The sequence below is a fragment of the Symphalangus syndactylus genome, chromosome 17 (genome assembly GCF_028878055.3).
Source record: "Symphalangus syndactylus isolate Jambi chromosome 17, NHGRI_mSymSyn1-v2.1_pri, whole genome shotgun sequence".
Classification (NCBI taxonomy): domain Eukaryota; kingdom Metazoa; phylum Chordata; class Mammalia; order Primates; family Hylobatidae; genus Symphalangus; species Symphalangus syndactylus.
In genome coordinates, this window is record NC_072439.2 from 82,649,722 (window position 1) to 82,671,083 (window position 21,362).

The following is a 21,362-nucleotide window of genomic DNA, read 5'->3' on the forward strand; positions in this document are numbered from 1 at the left end:
CTGCGGCAGCTGAAAGCACTACTCCGCCGCCGCGGTGCGAACAGCGGGCACTGTGGGGCGGGGACCTAGGGGCGGGTCAACAAAGGTCGGGTGACTGTGTCGGGAGGCAAACCCGACGTAGACGGCGGCAGGCGGAGCCCAAGGCCAGTGATGCGGGGTGCGCCGGGATCCCACCTGGAGAGTCGGGGCGGCACGTTGAGACCCCAGGGGTGAGGGGCGCGGGATCCCAATCCCAGCCCTGTTTTCTCCTCCCCTTTCCCCGCCTCCTTCTCGCCCCTCCCCCCTCCTCCCCTCTGGTTGGAAAGTTTCTAGAATCTCTTCCCAGCGGCCTTTGCGGTTCCAACATGGCCGAGCTGACGGTGGAGGTTCGCGGCTCCAACGGGGCTTTCTACAAGGTACTGACCGTATTGCCACTTTGTCGAGTGTTCTGGGGGCTGGAGCGCGTTTGAGGGAGGGTTGGTGGTCCCAGAGAGTGAGGTTTGGGGTCGGAAAGGCAGCCAGGCCAAAGCTCGAGGCCGCTGGATTCCTTGCTTCTCCCCCCTCCACCCGCGGTTTAACGGTCTCGGGGGCCGGGGCTCCGTTATGTTTTAAAAACCACACGTCGGACACCTCTTGCATTTTCCTAGTTATGAACCCTCTTGGTTGCTAGTACGGTTCTTGGCGGGCCGGTGGGAAGCAACTGAGTGGCTGCTCGGCGGCCGGAGCTCCTTCGGAGCAGGCCCGAGCTCTGGGAGGTGGGGGAGTCGTGAAAGGAGGCGGTGGGATTGTGTGGTCACACCCGCTCCCCCGCCCCTCGAAATGGGCCGGGCGGGAGCTCCTCAGCCCGCTCCTCCGACCCCTCCCCACCCCCTGGGGCGGGTGTATCGCGGAATCTTTGGAATTTACCCTTGTATTTGAGTTTTGGGCCAACAAATCTTCAGTGTCTGAGGAGAATGGGGTACCAGATTGAGGTTTAGGATCGAATACAGAAAAGCAGAAAACCTTGAATTGTGGCAGGTTGGAATATTTTTGCGGCCTGGGAAATTGGGCGGCGCCTTAGCCCCTATTACGGAAGAAAAGGAGAGTTGTGAGCTTTAAAGTAAGATTTAAAATGCGAAATGGATCAGGGAGATAGGTGGAGAGGTGACTAATTTCTTTATATCACTGCCCCTGTTTTTGGAGGGAGGTTTTGTTTTGTTTTTGTTTTTACCCCCACGAGGTTTTTTGTTTGTTTGCTTGGGGAGGAAGGACATGCATTACTATGGAATCGGGGCTGAAAAACGTAAGAGGAATAGAGTAGAGGAATTTGGTGGGGCATTCAGCGTTCACATATCTGAAAATGAAATCCTACTAGTTTATTTTTTGCCGCTATAGCGTTCTTTTCTCCTTATTTTCCCGAAATAATGCCAGGCTTTAACAAGATCAATACAGAATCTCCCCAGCTGTTGTCTGTCAGTCAATCTCACTAAGCCAGCATCTCAAATGTTTGAGAGTCTTGGCTATTTTTATGAAGGGCCTTCTTCTAATACATGAGTATTGTGCGTATGCAAAATGAGTTCTCACAGGTTTTCATTTCAGCGTACCTTTTATCCCATGGGTTTTTATTTTATTTGGCCACGATTTTCTATTTTCAGCATTTTGATTTTCTTAGTTTACTGATTAGCTCTGTGGATTTGGTTTAACTGTCACGTGGTACTAGCATAATGGGGAATCACAGCGTATAAAGGATCCCCCTAAGCTTTTTGCAAGTTTAAATCTCCTTAGGTGGTAAACTTAAAGTAGGAACAGTGCCTGTTGGAAATGAGACTTTATGTTAATGCGTGAGTAGTTACATTAACGTTCTCGGTTTAAGACTTGATGTCAGACCAATGACCTAGGTGAAATTTGAGTACATAGTTAATTGACTTTTGTTGTTATTGAAACCTGGTGGTTGCTTTCCCTGGACTACTGCAGATACAGTTCGCTGGGTAAGACGGCGCAAAGAATAGACTTATCCATGTTTTTCCTATCAAGTGTAGATAAGTCGTTTTGCATCACCCCCCACCCATTTCCCGAAAAGTTTTAAATTCTCACTATTTGGCTCTATAGTTCTTGTATAAGGGAGGTATGCATTTTTTCTTGCGTATTGGAAAAAATAAAGTGATTATTTTGCTTTAATTCATGGTTCTGCATCATGCATGTGGTAGACAACTATTTTTAGCAAAGTATATTTGTCAATAGCCTGCTATGCAAGATCTTTTTTCCTTTTTTTAATAAGGTGAAGGTAATTTGTTTTAGTAAAGATTGTTTGCAGTCTTACTTTGGTTTCTCACGGTATTTTTTTTTTCCAGTCAATTCACAATGAATCAAATGTCCCCATTTTGGAACTCTGAAGTATTTATAATTGGTCTCTATACATATCTACAATCTACTGCTTGTTTCTACTTAGACTTTGACTCCATTACTCATTTTGCCTCACAAAGTGAGTTGGTACTTTGACAAAGGTTGGAAAGGACACTAGCCACCTGTGTGTGCACTGAAATCATGTACGCTTGAACATTTGGAATTTTATGTCCAGCCATAATCCACTTGCACATGCACTTTGTGGAAACTGGTCTTCAGAACTCTGGAAGAATGAGAATGGCGAAGTGGAAAAGAGTCCTGGATTTGAAGTAAACAGATGAGAATTCTAGGTCTGTACTTCACCTTACCATTATCTAACAATGGACCCCTGAAAAATCTCTCTGTCTAACATGAGGGGCTTGAAGTAGTTCGGTGATCCCCAGTATATTTTTATCCTATTAAACTGCTAACTTTAAAACCATTGGCTTATTGCACAGAAATTTATTGCTTTTTATTCATTAGAATGTAGAAGTTGAGGTTAATTTACATACAGTGAAATAAGCCTTTTTTGGTGTACGGTTATGAATCTTGATAAATGCTGACAATTATCAAGATTAACTGTCACGTTAACTGTGGTTGTGTCAGCATTTATCAAGATTCATAGCCCCCAAATTTCCGTCATGCCCTTTTCAGTCAACCATTCCTCAACCCCAGCTTCTAGAGTGTTTTCTGTCCCCATAGTTTTTCTTATTCAGAACGTTACGTGTATAGAATCATACAATATATTGTGTAGTGTTTTGAGTCCGGCTTCCATTTAGTGTAGAAGCAATTTAATTTTAATTAGTTTTTTTCCAATTTAGAAGATAATACATGGTCACTGAGGGAATTTTGGAACTCAGCAAAAACTAGAAGTTGCCTTGAGATGAGAGCTGTTAACATTTTAGTGTATTTCTTTGTTTTTTTTTGTGGTGTTTTTCAGTGTACAGGTGATCTGAATTTCCCTCTTTGCCCCTCTTCTTACCCCGGTATAGGCAGAAGACACACATTTGGCTGTAAGTGTGAATTGCCATTGATGAGTTTCAAAGTCAGTTATCATGCCTTGAGGCAGTGCTCTGTAGACTTTGATTAAAGTTTTTGTAGTAGAACTGAAACTTCATTTCACAAATTAATTGTAACCAGTGAAACGCTGAAGATCTGAATATTTTACCTAAAATTAGGGTAGCCTTTAAAAAATAGTATGTACACAAATGGTGGTGTGCTAAATACATTGTTCTGCATTTAACAGTGGCTCTATAGTTAAAGAGATTAAAAACTTGATTTGTGCATGTTCGCAGCCCTATAAATCTGTGGGGATGAGAGAGAATGGGAAGATGTTAATTAAGCATTTGACGGTGGGCTATGCTGTTACATAAAATAACATTATAGGCTTTATACTTTTGTACTTCTCATACCTAAAGTAGCATCTTAGGTTTTATACTACTGGACATTTAAGGTGTCTTGAAAAAGAAAGTTTTATTGAGGTAGAATGTATATTCTATAAAAACTAACCTTTTTTAAGTGTACAGTTGAATGACTGTATTTACAGAGTTGTGTAACCACCGCCACAGTCTTCCTTCAGAACATTCCATTACTCCAAAGAAACCTCCGGCTCATTTGCATCATTAAAGTGCTTTTTAACTGATGTATAAATATATATTAGTCTTTGTAATATCATTGCAATTTGGATGGCCTTGGGCTGAGTATAATTTTATTTTATTTTTATTTTTTGAGACAAAATCTTGCTCTGTTGCCCAGGTGGGAGTGCAGTGGTGCGATCTCGGCTCACTACAACCTCCATCTCCCAGGTTCAAGTGATTCTCCTGCCTCAGCCTTCCCAAGTAGCTGGGACAACAGGCATGCGCTAGCTAGCATGGCTGGCAATTTTTGTGTTTTTAGTAGAGACGGGGTTTTACTATGTAGGCCAGGCTGGCCTCAAACTCCTGACCTCAAGTGATCCCCCCTCCTCGGCCTCCCAAAGTGCTGGGATTACAGGTGTGAGCCACCGCGCCAGACCATGAGTATAATTTTAAATACAAGTTGAAAGTAAGTCACTCAGTTTCTGGCTCATAGGAAAGTTTCCATGATGTTCCAAGGGAACCTGTAAGCTCTAAGATTTCGATCACTTTCTGCAGAAGGTAGAGTTACTTTTTTTTTTTTTTTTTTTTTTTTTTTGAGACGGAGTCTTGCTCTGTCACCAGGCTGGAGTGCAGTGGCTCAATCTTGGCTGGCTGCAATCTCTGACTCACTGGTTCAAGCGATTCTCCTTCCTCAGCCTCTTGAGTAGCTGGTATTTCAGGCACGCGCCACCATGCCCAGCTAATTTTTTGTATTTTTAGTAGAGACGGGGTTTCACCATGTTGGCCAGGCTGGTCTCGATCTCCTGACCTTGTGATCCGTCCGCCTCGGCCTCCCAAGGTGCTGGGAGTACAGGCATGAGCCACCGCGCCTGGCCAGAGTTACTTTAGAGCTGTCTGCTTCAACTGTGTAACTGTCTACAAAACAAATCTCAAAGTACTATAATATTTCTATAATTCCGTTTAGCTTGATTTAATATTTAGTGGAATTTGAGCGTAAATTATGCAGTAGGTATATTAATAATGATGACCAATAGAATTATAGTAAAATTGCGTTCAGAGGGTATGCTCACTTTTCAAGGTTAGTACAGAATCTTGTTAGTTGGTTTCATTGTGGAGATTTGTAATTTAAAAAAAGATAATTGTCTTAATATTAGGGCACCCTGTTAATTTAAAAATACATAGTTCCAGATACTTTAAAATAGTTGTTTTGCATATTTAAAAAGATAATTTTCATTAAAATGCTAAGGAATGAAGATTTAACTGAATGTCAAAATAAATGAGCACAACAGCTTTTATTTTCATTCACAGATAGTTGCAAAACGTGGAGGGGAAGGAAGGCTTGGATTTTCTACTCTATCTTGCTGATGGTGATCACAGTTATTAAAAAGTCAACTTAGGCCGGGCGCCGTGGCTCACGCCTGTTATCCCAGCACTTTGTGGGGCCCAGGCGGGCGGATCATGAGGTCAGGAGTTCGAGACCAGCCTGGCTAACATAGAGAAACCTGTCTCTACTAAAAACACAAAAATTAGCCAGGTGTGGTGGCACGCGCCTGTAGTCCCAGCTACTTGGGAAGCTGAGGTGGGAGAATCGCTTGAACCCAGGAGGCAGAGGTTGCAGTGAGCCGAGACCACGCCATTGCACTCCAGCCTAGGTGACAGAGTGAGACTCCGACTCAAAAAAAAAAAAAAACAAAAAGTCAATTTAAATGCATATTTCTTGTAAAGTTTTGTATTTTGTATTAGAAGAGCAACACATAATTACGAAAAATATGGAAGAAAAGCACATCTATCTAGAGAGATATTGTCAAGGCCCTGGCTTTAAATACTTCCAGAAAACATTATTTTTCCATATTTTTACTTTTATGTACCTGTTATTTTCTGTCAGCTATTTGTGCGTCTTCTGTAAGATAATAGTTTAAGATGACAGCCTGTTCTTTACTAGATTGTGTATTAAGCTTCTATATGTATTTCCTGATTTTCTTTTCCCAAGGACTCTATGAGGTTGGTTTTATTTTTTAGTTTTTATTTTTTAGTAGAGATGGGGTCTTGCTATTTTGATCAGGCTGGTCTCAAACTCCTGGTCTCAAGCAGTACTCCCATCTGGGCCTCTCAGAGTGCTGGGATTACAGGCATGAACCACTGAGTCTGGCCAGCATTAGGGATTTTTCAAAGTAAATTTTAGGATAGTGAGCTTACATTTTCATTAGGAAAAGGACAGACACTTTGCTGGATTATCACTCTGAGTAAGTTCTTCTATCACAGTGTTTAAGGTTGTCAAATTAGCTTTTTTGTAGTGGGAAGACCAATATGCGTTCATTCCATGATTGACACCTAATTCTTGTAATAGCTTTTAACTGGCAGGATCATCCAGGTAAACACCTTGGTTTTTTCATATGCAATATGAAGCAGTTTTATTTCCTTTAACATCTTTATAAGTTGTGAAATGTTTGCTAGTTTCTGTTGATGGCAGTCCCATCTACCTCTAGCAACTGTAATTAATTTTCATTGAGTACCCAGACTACTTACCAGACTTTGTAGGTGCCTTACCTGAATTTCCTATTTAATCCTGTCAACCACAGTGGAGTAGATAACATCACCATTTGAGAATACTGAGGCTAAGTGAATCCAGGTCTGTAAATTTAGATGCTGATTCAAGATTCAGACTCTGAAGTTTGACGCCACAGAACCAATTTCTTGAACCATTATGGTGCAATATTTTTTGAAGTACAAATATGTTTTGCCACATTATTACTAATTTTGAATTGTTACTAATATGAGGAGAATTATAAGGAATAAATTGGGAGGCTCCCAGAGAAATGATTTGAGCTGTGCCTTTGCTTTAGACAAATCTGCTCTTTCTAATATGGTAGCTGCCAGCCATGGAGCTGAAATGTACTAGTCTGAATTGAGATGTGCTTTAAATGTAAATTACAAATTGGGTTTCAAAGCGTTAGTATTAAAAAAAGAATGTGAAACACCTCAGTAGTTTTTTTTTTCTTTTTTTTTTTTTTTTTTTTTGAGCCAGAGTCTTGCTCTGTTGCCCAGGCTGGAGTGCAGTGGCACTATCTTTGGTCATTGCAACTTCTGCCTCCCGGGTTCAAGCGATTCTCATGCCTCAGCCACCCGAGTAGCTGGGATTATAGCTGTGTGCCACCACGCCCAGGCAATTTTTGTATTTTTAATAGAGACGGGGTTTCACCATGTTGGCCAGGCTGGTTTCGAACTCCTGACCTCAAATGTTCCACCTGCTTCAGCCTCCCAAAGTGCTGGGATTACAGGCGTGAGCCACTGTGCCGGGCCAATAATTTTTTATATTGATTACATGTTGGATAATATTTTAGGTATATTAGGTTAAATAATACTGAAATTAATATTACCTGTTTCTTCTCATGCATTTTGTTTTATTTTGAGATGGAGTCTTGCTCTGTTGCCCAGACTGGAGTGCAGTGGCGCGATCTCAGCTCACTGCAACCTCTGCCTCCCGGGTTCAAGCAATTCTCCCGCCTCAGCCTCCTGAATAGCTGGGACTAAAGGTGCCTGCCACTATGCCCGGCTGATTTTTGTATTAGAGATGGGGTTTCACCATATTGGCCAGGCTGGTCCCAAACTCCTGACCTTGTGATCTTCCTGCTTCAGCCTCTCAAAGTGCTGGGATTACAGGCATGAGCCACTACCTCCTTCTTTTAATCAAGATAATTTATGCTATCAGTGTATTTAACTTGCCTGCCATTCTCTATCTTCAGCGTTTTTTGCTGTCTATTTTGGGAAGATGAACAGAGGTCTCTATTAGTAAAATAGCTGATGAAGTTTATTATTGTTGGCAAAGGGATGCGCTCTCGTGTTGAGATTTCTTCAGGATCAGGAGCCTCAGAGGCTCCTGAATTCCTTTCTTAATCTACATAATTAATCATAGGTGGCTGTTTTTGGTTCCTTTTTCATATAACCTTTTTAAAACAAAAAGGTTATATGAAATTTTCAGGTTATTTTCAAGTCTTAAATTTTGTTGATATATGTACTTAGTTCATAGTAAGACCTCAGTATATATTTGTTGATGATGTGTAATCTTAGTAACTGCTAACTTCGTCATTTCTGATTTTGGTTCAAACTGAACTTAAATGATTTTTTTTAAAGAAGTTATGTTTTGATCTTGGTCAAGTTCAGATACTGTCACAAAACTTTATGCATACGTAGAGGGAACTGTATAGAAAAACTGCAACAAGAAAGTCAGAATAGTTCTTTTTTTTTTTTGAGTCTAGCTCTGTCGCCCAGGTTGGAGTGCAGTGGCGCAATCTTGGCTCACTGCAACCTCTGCCTCTCAGGTTCAAGCGATTCTTGTGCTTCAGTAATTATTGTAGCTGAGATTACAGCCATGCACCACCAAGCCCAGCTAATTTTGTATTTTTAGTAGAGATGGCGATTTGCTGTGTTGACTAGGCTGAACTTGAGCTCCTGATCTCAGGTGATCTGCCTGCCTCAGCCTCCCAAAGTGCTAGGATTACAGGTGTGAGCCACCATGCCCGGCCTGGAATAGTTTTGGGTGGCCATTTGGAACCATTAACTCATGCCATTTCAAAGAGAACTGTTAGATAATACATACAAATGGGTGAACCTAACAAGCCGAGAACAGTACTGGTATGTAAGCAGCAGTAGTAGTAGACACTTGTGTATTCTTAAAGAAATCTTCACATCCTCATTGTCCTTTTTTTTTTGTTTTTCCAAATTCAGAAGTTACATGCTCAATACTAATGAATGCTGAATGCTTGCCTTGAATAATTTTTTTTTCTTATTAGAGCTTACTCCATGGTTGGCTGAGCATGGTGGCTCTTGACTGTAATCCCAGCACTTTGGGAGGCTGAGGCGGGTGGATCACTTGAGGGGCAGGAGTTCGAGACCAGCCCGGCCAACGTGGTGAAACCGTCTCCACTAAAAACACAAAAATTAGCAGGGCATGGTGGCTGGTGCCTGTAATCCCAGCTATTCTGGAGGCTGAGGCAGGAGAATCCCTTGAACCCAGGGTGGGGGTGTGTGTGGAGGTTGCAGCGAGCCGAGATCACGCCACTGCACTCCAGCCTGGGCAACAGAGTGAAACTCCATCTCAAAAAAAAAAAAAAAAAAACTTGTAATAATTATTGTAATGTATAATGTAATTGGTAAATTTGTGGACTTTTTGAATTTGTGGAACAAGTATCTAGTGATTTGAAATAATTTTACTTTGTAGATTTAGTTGCATAGATCTTTTTAAAAAGTATGTTTGAAGTTAAGACATTTTTTTCATTGCAGTAGCAGCCTTGACCATTTGGTACTTGTCGGAATCAAATTACAACTTAGATCTTTTAGGTGTTGTAAGCATCTTTTAAGTTTATAGCTTATAAATTCGAGATCCCTAGGGATGGAAAAATTAGAAGTGGGAGTGGTGATGCACATATGTGCTGTATGGAAAACATGTTGGCTGACAATAAGATATATTCTAACTCTTAAAAGTATACATTTACATACACACATGTATAATTTTACACACACGTAAGTATGATATAAAAACTTAGTCTTGTATTTTTTTCTTACTTTCTTTTTTCCCTCTGGTTGGTCTTCACCACCTGGGTCTCTCACCTCTGCCTCCATATTAGGTAACCTTTGTTTGTAGCACATGTACGTGGTTCCATGTATTTCACCATGCTTGTAGAATTGTATATAGGTACGTATTCAGTTACAGGTATAGGGTTTTTCAGTATTACTGTATAAAAGTAGGATCATCCACATCTCAACTGTTTTCATGTGGAGTATGATTTATTTTTTAAGGTTATATAATCATAAGAATATATTAAATTCAGCCATTCCGCAGTTAATAGACATACACTTTGTTTTCAGTTTTTTGTCGCTCCACATAACTATTTCCATTGGATAGATATCAAAGAATGGGATAGCTTGGTGAAAGGGAACCTTTAAAAAACAAACTGTAATAAATGTTAAAAGATTACTTTCCAAAAAGGCTTCTGATGCTTCCTGTGTTCTCCATCAATAATAAATGGCATCTCTTTTTCTTTTTATCTGTGCCAGAAATTGGCTTTATGTTGTTTAATTTTTGCTAGTCTGTTGGATGTAAAGGGATTTCTCAACTTGATCCCAGTTGTGAATTTTAATGTTTGTTTGCCATTTGAACTTCTTCTTTTAAGACTTGCCTTTGTTTGCCATTTGATTTTGTTTTTCTAAGAATTGCCTGTCTTTTGCCCGTTTTTCTGTTGGGGTGTCCTTTTGTCAGTTTTGGAAATCTTTTTGTATTATGGATATTAAGCCTCTGACCTAATGTAAGAGTGTCCACTATCCCACCTATTTATTTAGGTTATTAATTTTGAGGTAGAATCTCAAAATAAATAATACTGTGTCACCCAGGTTGCAGTGCAGTGATAGGATCATGGCTCATTGCAGTCTTGACCTCCCAGTTTCAAGTGATCCTCCTGCCTCAGCCTCTGGAGTATCTGAGACTACAGACATGTGCCACCACGCCCAGCTAATTTAAAAAAAAAAAATTTTCTGTAGAGATGGGGCCTTGTTACGTTGCCCAGGCTGGCCTCCAACTCCTAGACTCAAGTGATCTTCCTGCCTCGGCCTCCCAAAGTGCTGGGATTACAGGTGTGAGCCACACTGTGCCCTGCCTCCCCATCCTTTTGACTTCTTTTCTTGTATTGCTGGTCATAGTGAGATTTTAGTTTTTAACATAATTTTTTTTTCCATTAAGGCTTCTGGGTTTCCAGTCCTGGTTAAGACAGTCTGTGCCCAGATTATACATACAATTTCTTAGGTTACTTTGGAGTTTTATTTTTACATTTAAATAGTATGTTAATATTTTTGCATATTTGTATGTATAGGCAGTTATGCTAGTGCCATGTATTAATCATCTCTGTTTGAAAGTTGTTTTTCTTGCATGTGTGGGAGTTAGGTACTTGCTCTCCTTAGCTGGATCTTCCTCACTTCTAGGATTGGGATGAGAGGTTGATGCTCAGCATCCTGGAGGGCTGGATCCCATTCCAGATTGATAGACCCTCCTGAGAAATACTACAAAGAGTCTGGGGTATTCTGGGAATACCATACAGAGATCTTGAGAAGGGAACATTGTGATTTGCTTTTTGGCAAATAAGGCCAGTTAGGGATCTTATTTTCCTTACATTACTGTCTTGGATCCTCTCTTGTTATACACAGTAAGTAGTGGGATCTGAGACCTTACAGTGAAACCACTGTATTGTAGTGCCTTCATTTAGTGAGGCTTTTTTTTTTTTTCCTTGCCCTGATAAGGGGCCCTTTTATAATCTGTTAACTATGTAGACAGTCCAGAAACTTTATTATGAATCTTTTAAATTACTTTACTTGTCATAAAAGCTCCAGGAAGATTTATCATGGTAGTTGTGGGGAGGGAGTAGCTTTAAGTACTCCTAGCACATCTTTGAGTGTCAGGGAGTACCACAGTTTAAGAATCTTCACCTCCTTTATTTTGCAAATAGAGAAATTGTTGTTGTTTTAGGAGACCGGGTCTGTTGATCTGTCTCCCTGTGTTGCCCATGTGGCCTGGAACTACTAGGCTCAAGTGATCTTCCTGCCTCAGTCTCCTGAGTGGGTTGGGATTACAGACCCTTGGGCATCCTTCTTGAGAACTTTAAAGTTGCCTAGATAACGATGATGACCCAGATCTGGGAGACAAGTCAGACTTTTGCAGCTTGAGTTTCTTTTTTTTTTTTTTTTTTTGAGACAGTCTTGCTCTGTCGCCCAGGCTGGAGTGCAGTGGTGTGGTCTTGGCTCACTGAAACCTCTGCCTCTTGGGTTCAAGTGATTCTCCTGCCTCAGGCTCCTAGGTAGCTGGGACTACAGGTGTGTACCACCATGCCCAGCTAATTTTTGCATTTTTAGTAGAGATAGGGTTTTGCCATGTTGGCCTCGAACTCCCGACCTCAGGTGATCTGCCTGCCTCGACCTCCCAAAGTGCTGGGATTACAGGTGTGAGCTGTCATGCCCAGCCTTCAGCCCGAGTTTCTTATCTGAACTATAAAGCACAGAAACACAGTTTCTCAGTTCTCCTGGTGATGGCACATAGGTCGTAGTACCATTCTAGATGTATGTGAGAGAAGTTAATTCATTACAAACAGTGGTGGATGCCTTATTGCATTGGGCTGTATTCTCCTAGAATTCTGGTTAAAAAAGATTGTTTGCTGTGTTCAGTTTTCTCTTTCATTTTGAAAATCCTGTTAAATGGATCATGCTGTGTAGGGTGCAGAGCAGGACAACAGATGAGATTCTGACTGTGGATGTGTTGATTTTAGGTGTCAGTAAACTATGGGTGGAGATGTCTGAATAGTTGGAAGTTGGGTTTAGAATCAACAGAATAGATTGTTTTTCCATATATAGATTTGGGAAATTAGTGGAAGATCAACCAATTTTTGTATTTTTAGTAGAGACGGGGTTTCACCATGTTGGCCAGGTTGGTCTCAAACTCCTGACCTCAGGTGATCCACCTGCCTCGGCCTCCCAGATTGCTGGGATTACAGGTGTGAGCCACCGTGCCTGGCCTCAATGCAATTTCATTATACATAAAACAGCATCAGTTGTCAGAGGCACTGTACCGTGAAGAAAGAAGAAATGTGCCAATTAATCTGAACAATGGTTGTCTTTATTTTTTAATATTCTTATGTAGTTATTGAAAGTTACCCTTCTAACAGTCCCATACATAAAATGGGAAGGTCAAGCAAAAGAAATTCATTAAGACATATTCATATTCAGATATCTGCATTTCTTCTCAAAATATCTTCCTCAGTGCCATGGAGAGTATTGATGTTGTAAATCTACTTTAAAAGTGCTGTCCTGGCCGGGCGCGGTGGCTCACGCCTGTAATCCCAGCACTTTGGGGGCTGAGGTGGGTGGATCATGAGGTCAGGAGTTCGAGACCAGCCTGGCTAATATGGTGAAACCCTGTCTCTACTAAAAATAAAATTAGCTGGGCATGGTGGCACGTGCCTCTAGTCCCAGCTACTGGCAGAAGAATCGCTTGACCTGGGAGGTGGAGGTTGCAGTGAGCTGAGATCAGGCCACTGCACTCCAGCCTGGGCGACAGAGCGAGACTGTGTCTCAAAAAAAAAAAAGGCACTCCTCTGTTGTCTCCAGGATTTTCTTCCAATAATTTTTAACTCTTTTTGTGAGCTTTGATCCTGGTGCTTTCTAGATTTTATCAGAAGGTGTCAACAGACAAACATTCTGATAAGAAACTGCAGTCATTCCTACAGTGGTTCTTCATTGGTTTGCTGACTGAAATGCTACAGAAAATCGCAAGCAAACCGAGTTTGAGTACTAAAGAGTGACATTTATGTCCTGACTGACATGTGGCTATCAGCTATTCCAAGACGCCATCCATTGTAAGAAGCATCCTGATTTCAGAGATGTTAAATCATTCAAATTGATGGGCTGGAAAGGTAGACTGGGGCCAGAGTGTGAATCAATAAATAAACTGATAATTGATCAAGGGATAAAAAGTGATGATAAAATCCATTGTGGCAGTTCTTGGAGAAAAAAAAACCCGAGGTGCTGAATTTTGCATGAATTATGTTAGTACCTTTTTCTCATGGGCTATATAGTTTGTAATCAAATTTATCCACATCAGTAATATTTAACTGATGTAGTTGGGGTAAATGGAGAGTTAACTTAGAGGAAAGACCCTTCACTATTTAACAAACAGCCCGGTGTCTCTAATAAAGAAGGATTTATTTTAATCAGTTTATCTTTAGAAATACAGTAAGTACTTTACCACAAGTTTGCATCAGGAATTAAGCCATGAACTGCACTTTTTTCTTTTTTTAACACGTTTGAGAAGGCATAAAAAAAGTAATTTCTGACTGTTGTGCCAAATCTAGAGAGAAAAATAAAATGTTTAAATTTCATGCCAGCGATTCATGAGAAGAGAATTAAAAGGAAAAACAGTAGTCTTAAAGCTGGAGTGACAAACTATGTAAGAATACTTGATCAGGTTTGAGGGAAGCAGTAATGTGAGTCTGATACTTCCTTTTGCTTACTTAGGAGAATAAATGTGAACTAGAGGTATGATTCCTGACAGGTCTCCTGCTTTACCTTGAAACTTTTAATAGGTTGGAATCTTGAGATCGGAGTAATTAAAAAGTTGGGTTAAGCCAAGGATAGTTCCTAACCTCTATTTAGGGGGATTGTACTCTCTGTTTTTTTTTTCCTGGCCTTTTGTTGGCATTAAAAAAGAAAAAAGGCAGTTTGTTTTGCAACCAGAAAACTCTTCTAAGAATTTTGAAATATGAGAGTTAAACTTTTAGGGTGTAAATCTTGGATTTTTTTGGTTCTGGACTTGCATTTTAAAACTTCGGATTCAGGCTGTGCTGTTTCTGATTACATTTGGTAGTCTGCCAAATATTAAGGTTTTAAAGTTTCTGTTTACTCCTTTATAAAGTTTGTTTACTGCTTTATAAGGAATGTAAATTTACTGTTGTAATGAATTGCAGTGGTAGGAAGGCATTAATGGGTCTTAAAAAAAATCTAAAGTAATAGATGAATTTGTAATCATAGTTACTTTCCAGTCAAAGGAATTTTTCTAGACTAGGACGGTATATTCTTAATGGGTTTATTAGGAATGTTCCTGAAGGGACATCTGTACAGATTTCTAAGCCACAACTCAATCAAGATATCTGATCTATTGATCAGTATTTTAAACATTAAAATTTTCTTTCAGCTTGAATCCAGGTTTTGGACAAGATAATTGCCTTACCAGTTGTGAGTGAGTTTTTGATACTTTGGGAACCTTGCCTTAAATATCTTTTTATGATAGGTGCCTTATTTCCCCTGATTAACATTACTACCAGACTCAATCTTTTAGAGTTTAAAACTATATGAATTGGCAAAAGGATTTCATCATTTGGTTCATAGTGATTTAGTGAAAAGAGCTCAAGACAGATGAGATTTTAAATTTGTACTTTTAACCTAGGGAGTGAAACTTTGGGGCTGTATAAGATGTGTATTGTTTCAACTTTCCTTCTTTAAAATGAGTGCTCTTATAAAATGAGTGGTTTATAAATGATATTTTGTGTGCCCTCATACAGTGTCATTAGGTGACTTTTCCAGCCAGGGTCCATAATACATCTGTTCAGATTTTTTGCTATATTTGTAATATTAATCTTTTAACTCCTGAAATGTATTCATACCATGTTTCTTTCTGTTTAGCCTATAGGATTTTTTTTTTTCCACAACGGCTCCTGTCAAGTTGAGAAACTTTTTGTTTTTCAGCTATATTCTGTAATTTCAAAAATATATTCATAAAGTAAGCAGATATCCTGTGTACTTTTTTTCCCCCACAGGCCATTTAAGCACCCGTCTAAAAAAAAAATGAGTAGATCTTTATAGTAAGGTAGGATCTACAAGACACAAACTGAAGAGAAAAGCAAAGTTCAGAACAAATTGTAGCAAATGTTTTAACACTTTAAAGGAGATTTGTATATTATTAAAATTACATTTTTTCCTGTGAATTACTTGTTCACCTAGTTCATATCCATCGATACCTTTTCCATCAGCTTGTTCTTACTCACCTAAGAATATTTGAATTGGGGATTTAACCCTGTTGTGTGCTGTTTCACCCCCTGCCCCCTTTTCTCCTTTGTATGTGATGCTTTTATATTTTAGCTTCTGGATAGTATACTTTTATCAAACTTTGTGGCTTTTGGGTTTTGTTTTTTTGGTTAGAAAGGACTTCCTTACTGCAAGGTTATAGACGATTGGCTCCTGCTTTCTGCTGGAATTGTTACTGATTTTTTTTTTTGAAGTTTGAATGTTTTATCTATTGATTTTTTTTTTTTTTTTTCTGGTGAAGACGTCCATTTCTGTTTTCCCTAAGAATTATTTAAATGTTCCAATACCATTTTAAAAAGAGTCCATTCCTTCCCCATTTGTAAATTCCTGAATGACTTTAGGCCTACTTTTGGAATCTATGTTCTGTTCCTTTAAAATATCTTTTCCATTTTCATTATTGTAGTTTTAAAATCTTTAAGGTTTGGTAAGTATAGAGTGTTACTGTTCCCTCCCATCCCAGCCCACCCCACCCCATTTTAGAGTTTCCTTTTTGAATGCGTTCTTTTTTAAAATTTTTTGAGATAGCCTTATTTTATTAGGTCCCCCCACCCCAAACACATACACACTGTTAATATTTCAGTGGGATCCCATTGAAATTATAGGTTAATTTTAGGGGCATGTTGAAATTTTTATAGTATCGAGGTCTCTAAGAACATGATGGTGTTTTACATTTTCCTAAATTTTGTATTTATTAGGGCTTCTGACATTTTTGTACATAGCTTCTGTGCATATTTCTGTTGAGGACACTTGTAGGATTTATTTTTTGGTTGTTGCTGTAAGTAGAATTTTTTTGTATAAAATTTTTATTTTAACAGCTGCCTGTTGTTTACGTAGAAGGCGAATGGATTGTTAGTTAACTTGCTGCTTAAGTGAATCTTTGACTAGAACCTTTTTTTAAAAAATTGTTTTATACTAGATTGGTTTTGAAATTAGTTCTTTGGATAGTGCTTTTTCACTGCTCAAGGATTCCTTCTACTCCTTCCATCCCTACTTTCATTTTACACTTAATTTATGGCATTTTTTTTTTTTTTTTTTAGATGGAGTTTCGTTCTTGTTGCCTAGGCTGGAGTGCAGTGGCACTGTCTCGGCTCACTGCAGCCTCCACCTCCTGGGATCAAGTGATTCTCCTGTCTCAGCCTCCCAAGTAGCTGGGATTACAGTCATGCGCCACCACATCTGGCTAATTTTGTATTTTTAGTAGAGACGGGGTTTCTCCATTTTGGTCAGGCTGGTCTCGAACTTTGCCCGCCTCGGCCTCCCAAAGTGCTGGCATTACAGGCATGAGCCACTGTGCCCAGCCTAATTTATGGCATTTCTAGTTTTTTATTACATGATGCCTATTTGTTTTGTCAGAGTTATGTGGGCATTTTAAGATTTTTTTTTCCTGCCTATCCATAGCAAGCTGTGAACATTTTAAGATTTTGAATACACTTCAGATGTGTTATACTGCCTAGTTATTAATGATTATCTTAAATTGTAGTTAAGAGTTTCAAATGTAAACATTATTGGACTGTGTGAGTGAACAAGACAAGTGACCATTTAATAAGGATGCCTTAAAATCTTCCATGTCTGCATATGTATGGGAAGAAGAAAAAGAAATGTCAAAGGCTTTGTTCTGAGAAATATGGGACCTGAGCCAGGTGGGTGTTAAATAGCAAGAGAGACAGTCAAAATCCCCAAAGATTGGATGGAGACTTAAAGGCATAAAGCCCTCTGCCATGTGCAGACAAATGTGGCTGTTACTGGTGTCTCCTGACTATTGGATTTTGGCAAAGACCCAGCCCTGTCAATTTGGGTCTCTTGAGCAGGCAGGGAGACTTAGCATCATTCTGTTGGCTTGGGGAGTACAAAAATAAAAGTATTGACTGTGTCCTGTATCAAGTGGACTAAATTTTAGAGAAATCTGGCCATTAGAAACACTTTTGTCTAGAATTTAGGACTTGGGGATTAGATTTTATGGAGTAGGATGTTAGAAATTGTTCACTACAGTCCAAATAGATTTTAAGGACTAGGTGTCAGGCCTTACTCTAGTAAATCTTAAGGCAGAATGATACTAGCAATAAGAGTAGATGCTCAAGGGCCAGGGCGTGGTGGCTCTCGCCTGTAATCTCAGCACTTTGGGAAGCCAAGGTGGGCGGATCACAAGGTCGGGAGTTCGAGACCAGCCTGGCCGACATGGTGAAACCGTCTCTGCTAAAAATACAAAAATTAGCTGGGCGTGGTGGCGCATGCCTGTAATCCCAGCTACTCAGGAGGCTGAGGCAGGAGAATCGCTTGAACCAGGGAGTTGGAGGTTGCAGCCATCTGAGATTGTGCCACTGCGGCTCCAGCCTGGCAACAGAGTGAGACTCCATCTCAAAAAAAAAAAAAAAAAAAAAAAAAGGAGTTGTACAGAGCTATGTTTTAAAGTTTGTGAAAAATGTGCACTCAAAGTTGATACTGATGTTTATGGTGGAAGTGTTCGTGGGAAAGGTAGAAGTGGTGATTTTTAGATAGGAAAAAAAGGTTTTTATTACAAAGGAGAGTGAGAGATTATTATAAAGGTGAGAAAGGAGAGTGAAAGTTTCTAGTGATTTAGAGTTCTGATTTGAACTAATCCACTATGAATTATACAGAGACTAGAAAGATTAATTTGTGAGACTTTTCAAACTTTGAGAGTTTGTTGAAGAACTAGAACACGTTAGTGGAAGTTGAAAATATGGCTGTCTTCTGATGGAAGAGATGCTTTACTAATATTCATAAACATGGAAATTCCCAGTGTCTGAAATTTTTAAAAAAATGGCAAGGGTATAATACAGTTATGTTTGCTGGTAACATAACTGAATGCGCTGACCAAAGTGATTTTTGAAAGTGAATGTGGGCCAGGCGTGGTGGCTCACGCCTATAATCTCAGCACTTTGGGAGGCCGAGGCGAGTGGATCACCTGAGGTCAGGAGTTCGAGACCAGCCTGGCCCGCATGGCAAAACTCTGTCTCTACTAAAAATACAAAAAATTAGCTGGGTGTGGTGGTGTAGTCCCAGCTACTGGGGAGGCTGAGGCAGGAGGATTGCTTGAGCCAGGGAGGTGGAGGTTGCCGTGAGCCCACATCACACCACTGCACTCCAGCCTGGGCAACAGAGCGAGACTCTGCCTCAAAAAAAAAAAAAAAAAAAAAAAGAAGTGAATGTGCCCTACTAGAAATAGAGAAACTGGCCAGAAAGTCATTATTATAGCATGGTCAGATAATCAGAGCCTGAACTAGAGTGGCAACTCTTAATATTTAAATTTAGGGAGGATTAATTAATATCTCCAGAATTGCAAGGCAGGAGCTACTATAGCAGTCTTTTTTGTTTTTTTCTTTGAGGTGGAGTTTTGCTCTTGTCGCCCAGGCTGGAGTGCAGTGGTGTAGCCTCGGCTCACTGCAACCTCCGCCTCCTGGGTTCAAGCGATTCTCCTGCCTCGGCCTCCCGAGTAGCTGGGATTAGAGGCAGCTGCTACCACATCTGGCTAATTTTTGTATTTTTAGAAGAGATGGAGTTTCACCATGTTGGCCAGGCTGGTCTCGAACTCCTGACCTCAGGTGATCTGCCTGCTCTGGCCTCCTAAAGTGCTGGAATTACAGGCGTGAATCACTGCACCGGACCTACCATAGCAATCTTCAAGAGAAAGGTATCCTGGGTTTTAGGCCTCAGTGAGTATGTTTGCATAGAAATGTCCCATAGCACACAAATAAATGAGACAACAGGCAGTTGGAGCTGGAGAAGAAAACTGAGCCATTCCCACTGCCAGTTTATGTTTTATAGTCTTAATTTGCTGATTTGCTAATTTGCTTAGAAAAATGTCTAAAACAGAGTACGCCCTTAAAAATTAGTTGTTGTGTTTTTTTTTTTTTTTTTTTGGAGATGGGGCCGTACTCTGTCACCCAGGCTGGAGTGCGCAGCTTGGTCATGGCGCAGCAGCATGATCATGGCTCACTGCAACTTCTGCCTCCCAGGCTCAAGTGATCCTCCCACCTCAGCCTTCCAAGTAGCTGGGACCACAGACACACCACCAGGCCCAGCTAATTTTTTTATATTTTTGGTAGAGATGGGATTTCACTGTCTTGCCTAGGATGGTCTCGAACTCCTGAGCTCAAGGTGTCCGCCTTTCTTGTTCTTCATAGCGCTGGGCGCCCGGGCTTGCTTTGTTTTTTATTACTGTTACCCCTCTTCCATTTACTTTGTAAGTTTCAAAAAAAAAAAAAAAAAAAAAAAAACCACACACAAAAAACATTTTTTGTTGTTGTAAGTTTGCCCTTTCCCTTTATTCTCTTCTTTCTTTTGGGTTTATTCCTTCAAATCTCTTTAGTGTTAGTTAATGGACTTTTGGGAAGGAGTGAGATAAACAGATGTGTTCATTTTTGCCTTGCTTTGACGAGGTGCTATACATGTGTTTATATAGCTAGTTTGCCTTGGACATTATGGAGTCTAGTGTGATAAAGATGTTTTAGAAAAGTGTTTCATATGTACCCCATGGTTGAAAGTGTATATAAGCATTTGACTAACATTCAGTAATTTGCAGTTCTGATTCATAGTAATATAAAGTCATTTAATGTTAGTTGTAATTACATAAGTGCCAAGGACTGCTTGCTTATGGTTACATAGTGGTGGAATCAGGATTTCAGCAACAGTAATTCTACACCCAAGTCCTTTGCTCTTTCTTGAGTATGTCAGATCTTATGGTTTCTTTCAGCTGTATTAATCAAAGGAAGATAGAGTAAGAAGGCTAATTTTAATAGTAATTTTAAGGCTGAAAAATGACCACCAATTGTTATTGAGAATCTGTATTCATTCCAACATAATCGTGAACAGTGTACTCACTATAGCCCAATTTTCTTTTAAGAGAAGGGAAAGAGAAGTATGTAGGAAAAATAAGATTAAGTTAATGGCAAAGATGGTATTCAAAATGGAGTCATGCATTTTACTGAAGGTGGACTATAATATTGATAACATTTATAACAAAATTGGGTTCTTACTTTGTGCCAGGTACATTACTTCATTAACTTCTCATAATTTTTCATTAGGTGGATGATACTGTAATTAATTTCATTAGATCAAAACTGTATTCAAGAATAATATACAAGTGATAGAGCTTGGGTATGAATGCTGGCAGCCAGTACTCCAGAGCTTGAACTCTTTGTCACAGTAGTAAATACTGAACTCTTAGTCAGAATACTAAATAACTGCCTTGCTGAACTAATACCTGAGATGTTCCAGGGATGTACATTTACTTTTGCTAATTCCCAGGTAGATGACACCGGGTGAAAAATGAGGTTCAGAGAGGTTAAGTAACTTAAAAGATCATATGTCTCATAAATGGAATAGATGGAAATCAAACTCACATCTGCCTAATTCCAAACCTTGTATTCTTTCAGTACTCCCTATTATCTTTGTATCTGTAATACAACCTTTTAGAGTTATGAAGTGCTTTAATATATATGCTTTTATAATGTTTTTGTGTCTTGCAGGGATTTATCAAAGATGTTCATGAAGACTCCCTTACAGTTGTTTTTGAAAATAAGTAAGTTATTTTTGTTGACAAAGGCCTTGATTTTAGAGATGGCAGTGCCAAACTGTTTGCTTTTGGGTGTTCCTACTGCCAGTGGAAAAATGATTTTGCTTTTTGGGGGTGGGGAGGTTTGGTTGTTTGATCATAAGTCTAGTTTTGATAATTCTTTATCTGTTTTTCTGTCCATAATTGTCACTTTTTTCATAACCCTCTTCTTTGCCAGACCATGTATAGACATGAATCAGTTTTGCAGAAATAGATGGCACAAATCAGATGATAATATGCTTAATACTTAAAAGCCC

At 39.7% G+C, this 21,362-nt stretch overlaps 1 protein-coding gene across 6 annotated transcripts in view; it reads left to right on the forward strand.

The window, feature by feature from the left end:
• Positions 1 to 50: 50 nt before the first annotated feature.
• Positions 51 to 21,362, forward strand: part of FXR1 (FMR1 autosomal homolog 1) — a 64,556-nt gene continuing 43,244 nt past the window's right edge. For 4 of the 6 annotated variants that reach the window (XM_063621762.1, XM_063621763.1, XM_063621764.1 and 1 more), the window contains exons 1-2: positions 51 to 395; positions 21,020 to 21,072. In XM_063621762.1, the coding sequence (XP_063477832.1) occupies positions 345 to 395; positions 21,020 to 21,072 (104 nt within the window). In that variant the 5' untranslated portion in view covers positions 51 to 344. The remainder of the gene's footprint in view (positions 396 to 21,019; positions 21,073 to 21,362) is intronic. The other 2 variants (XM_063621766.1, XM_063621765.1) reach the window with 2 other exon arrangements.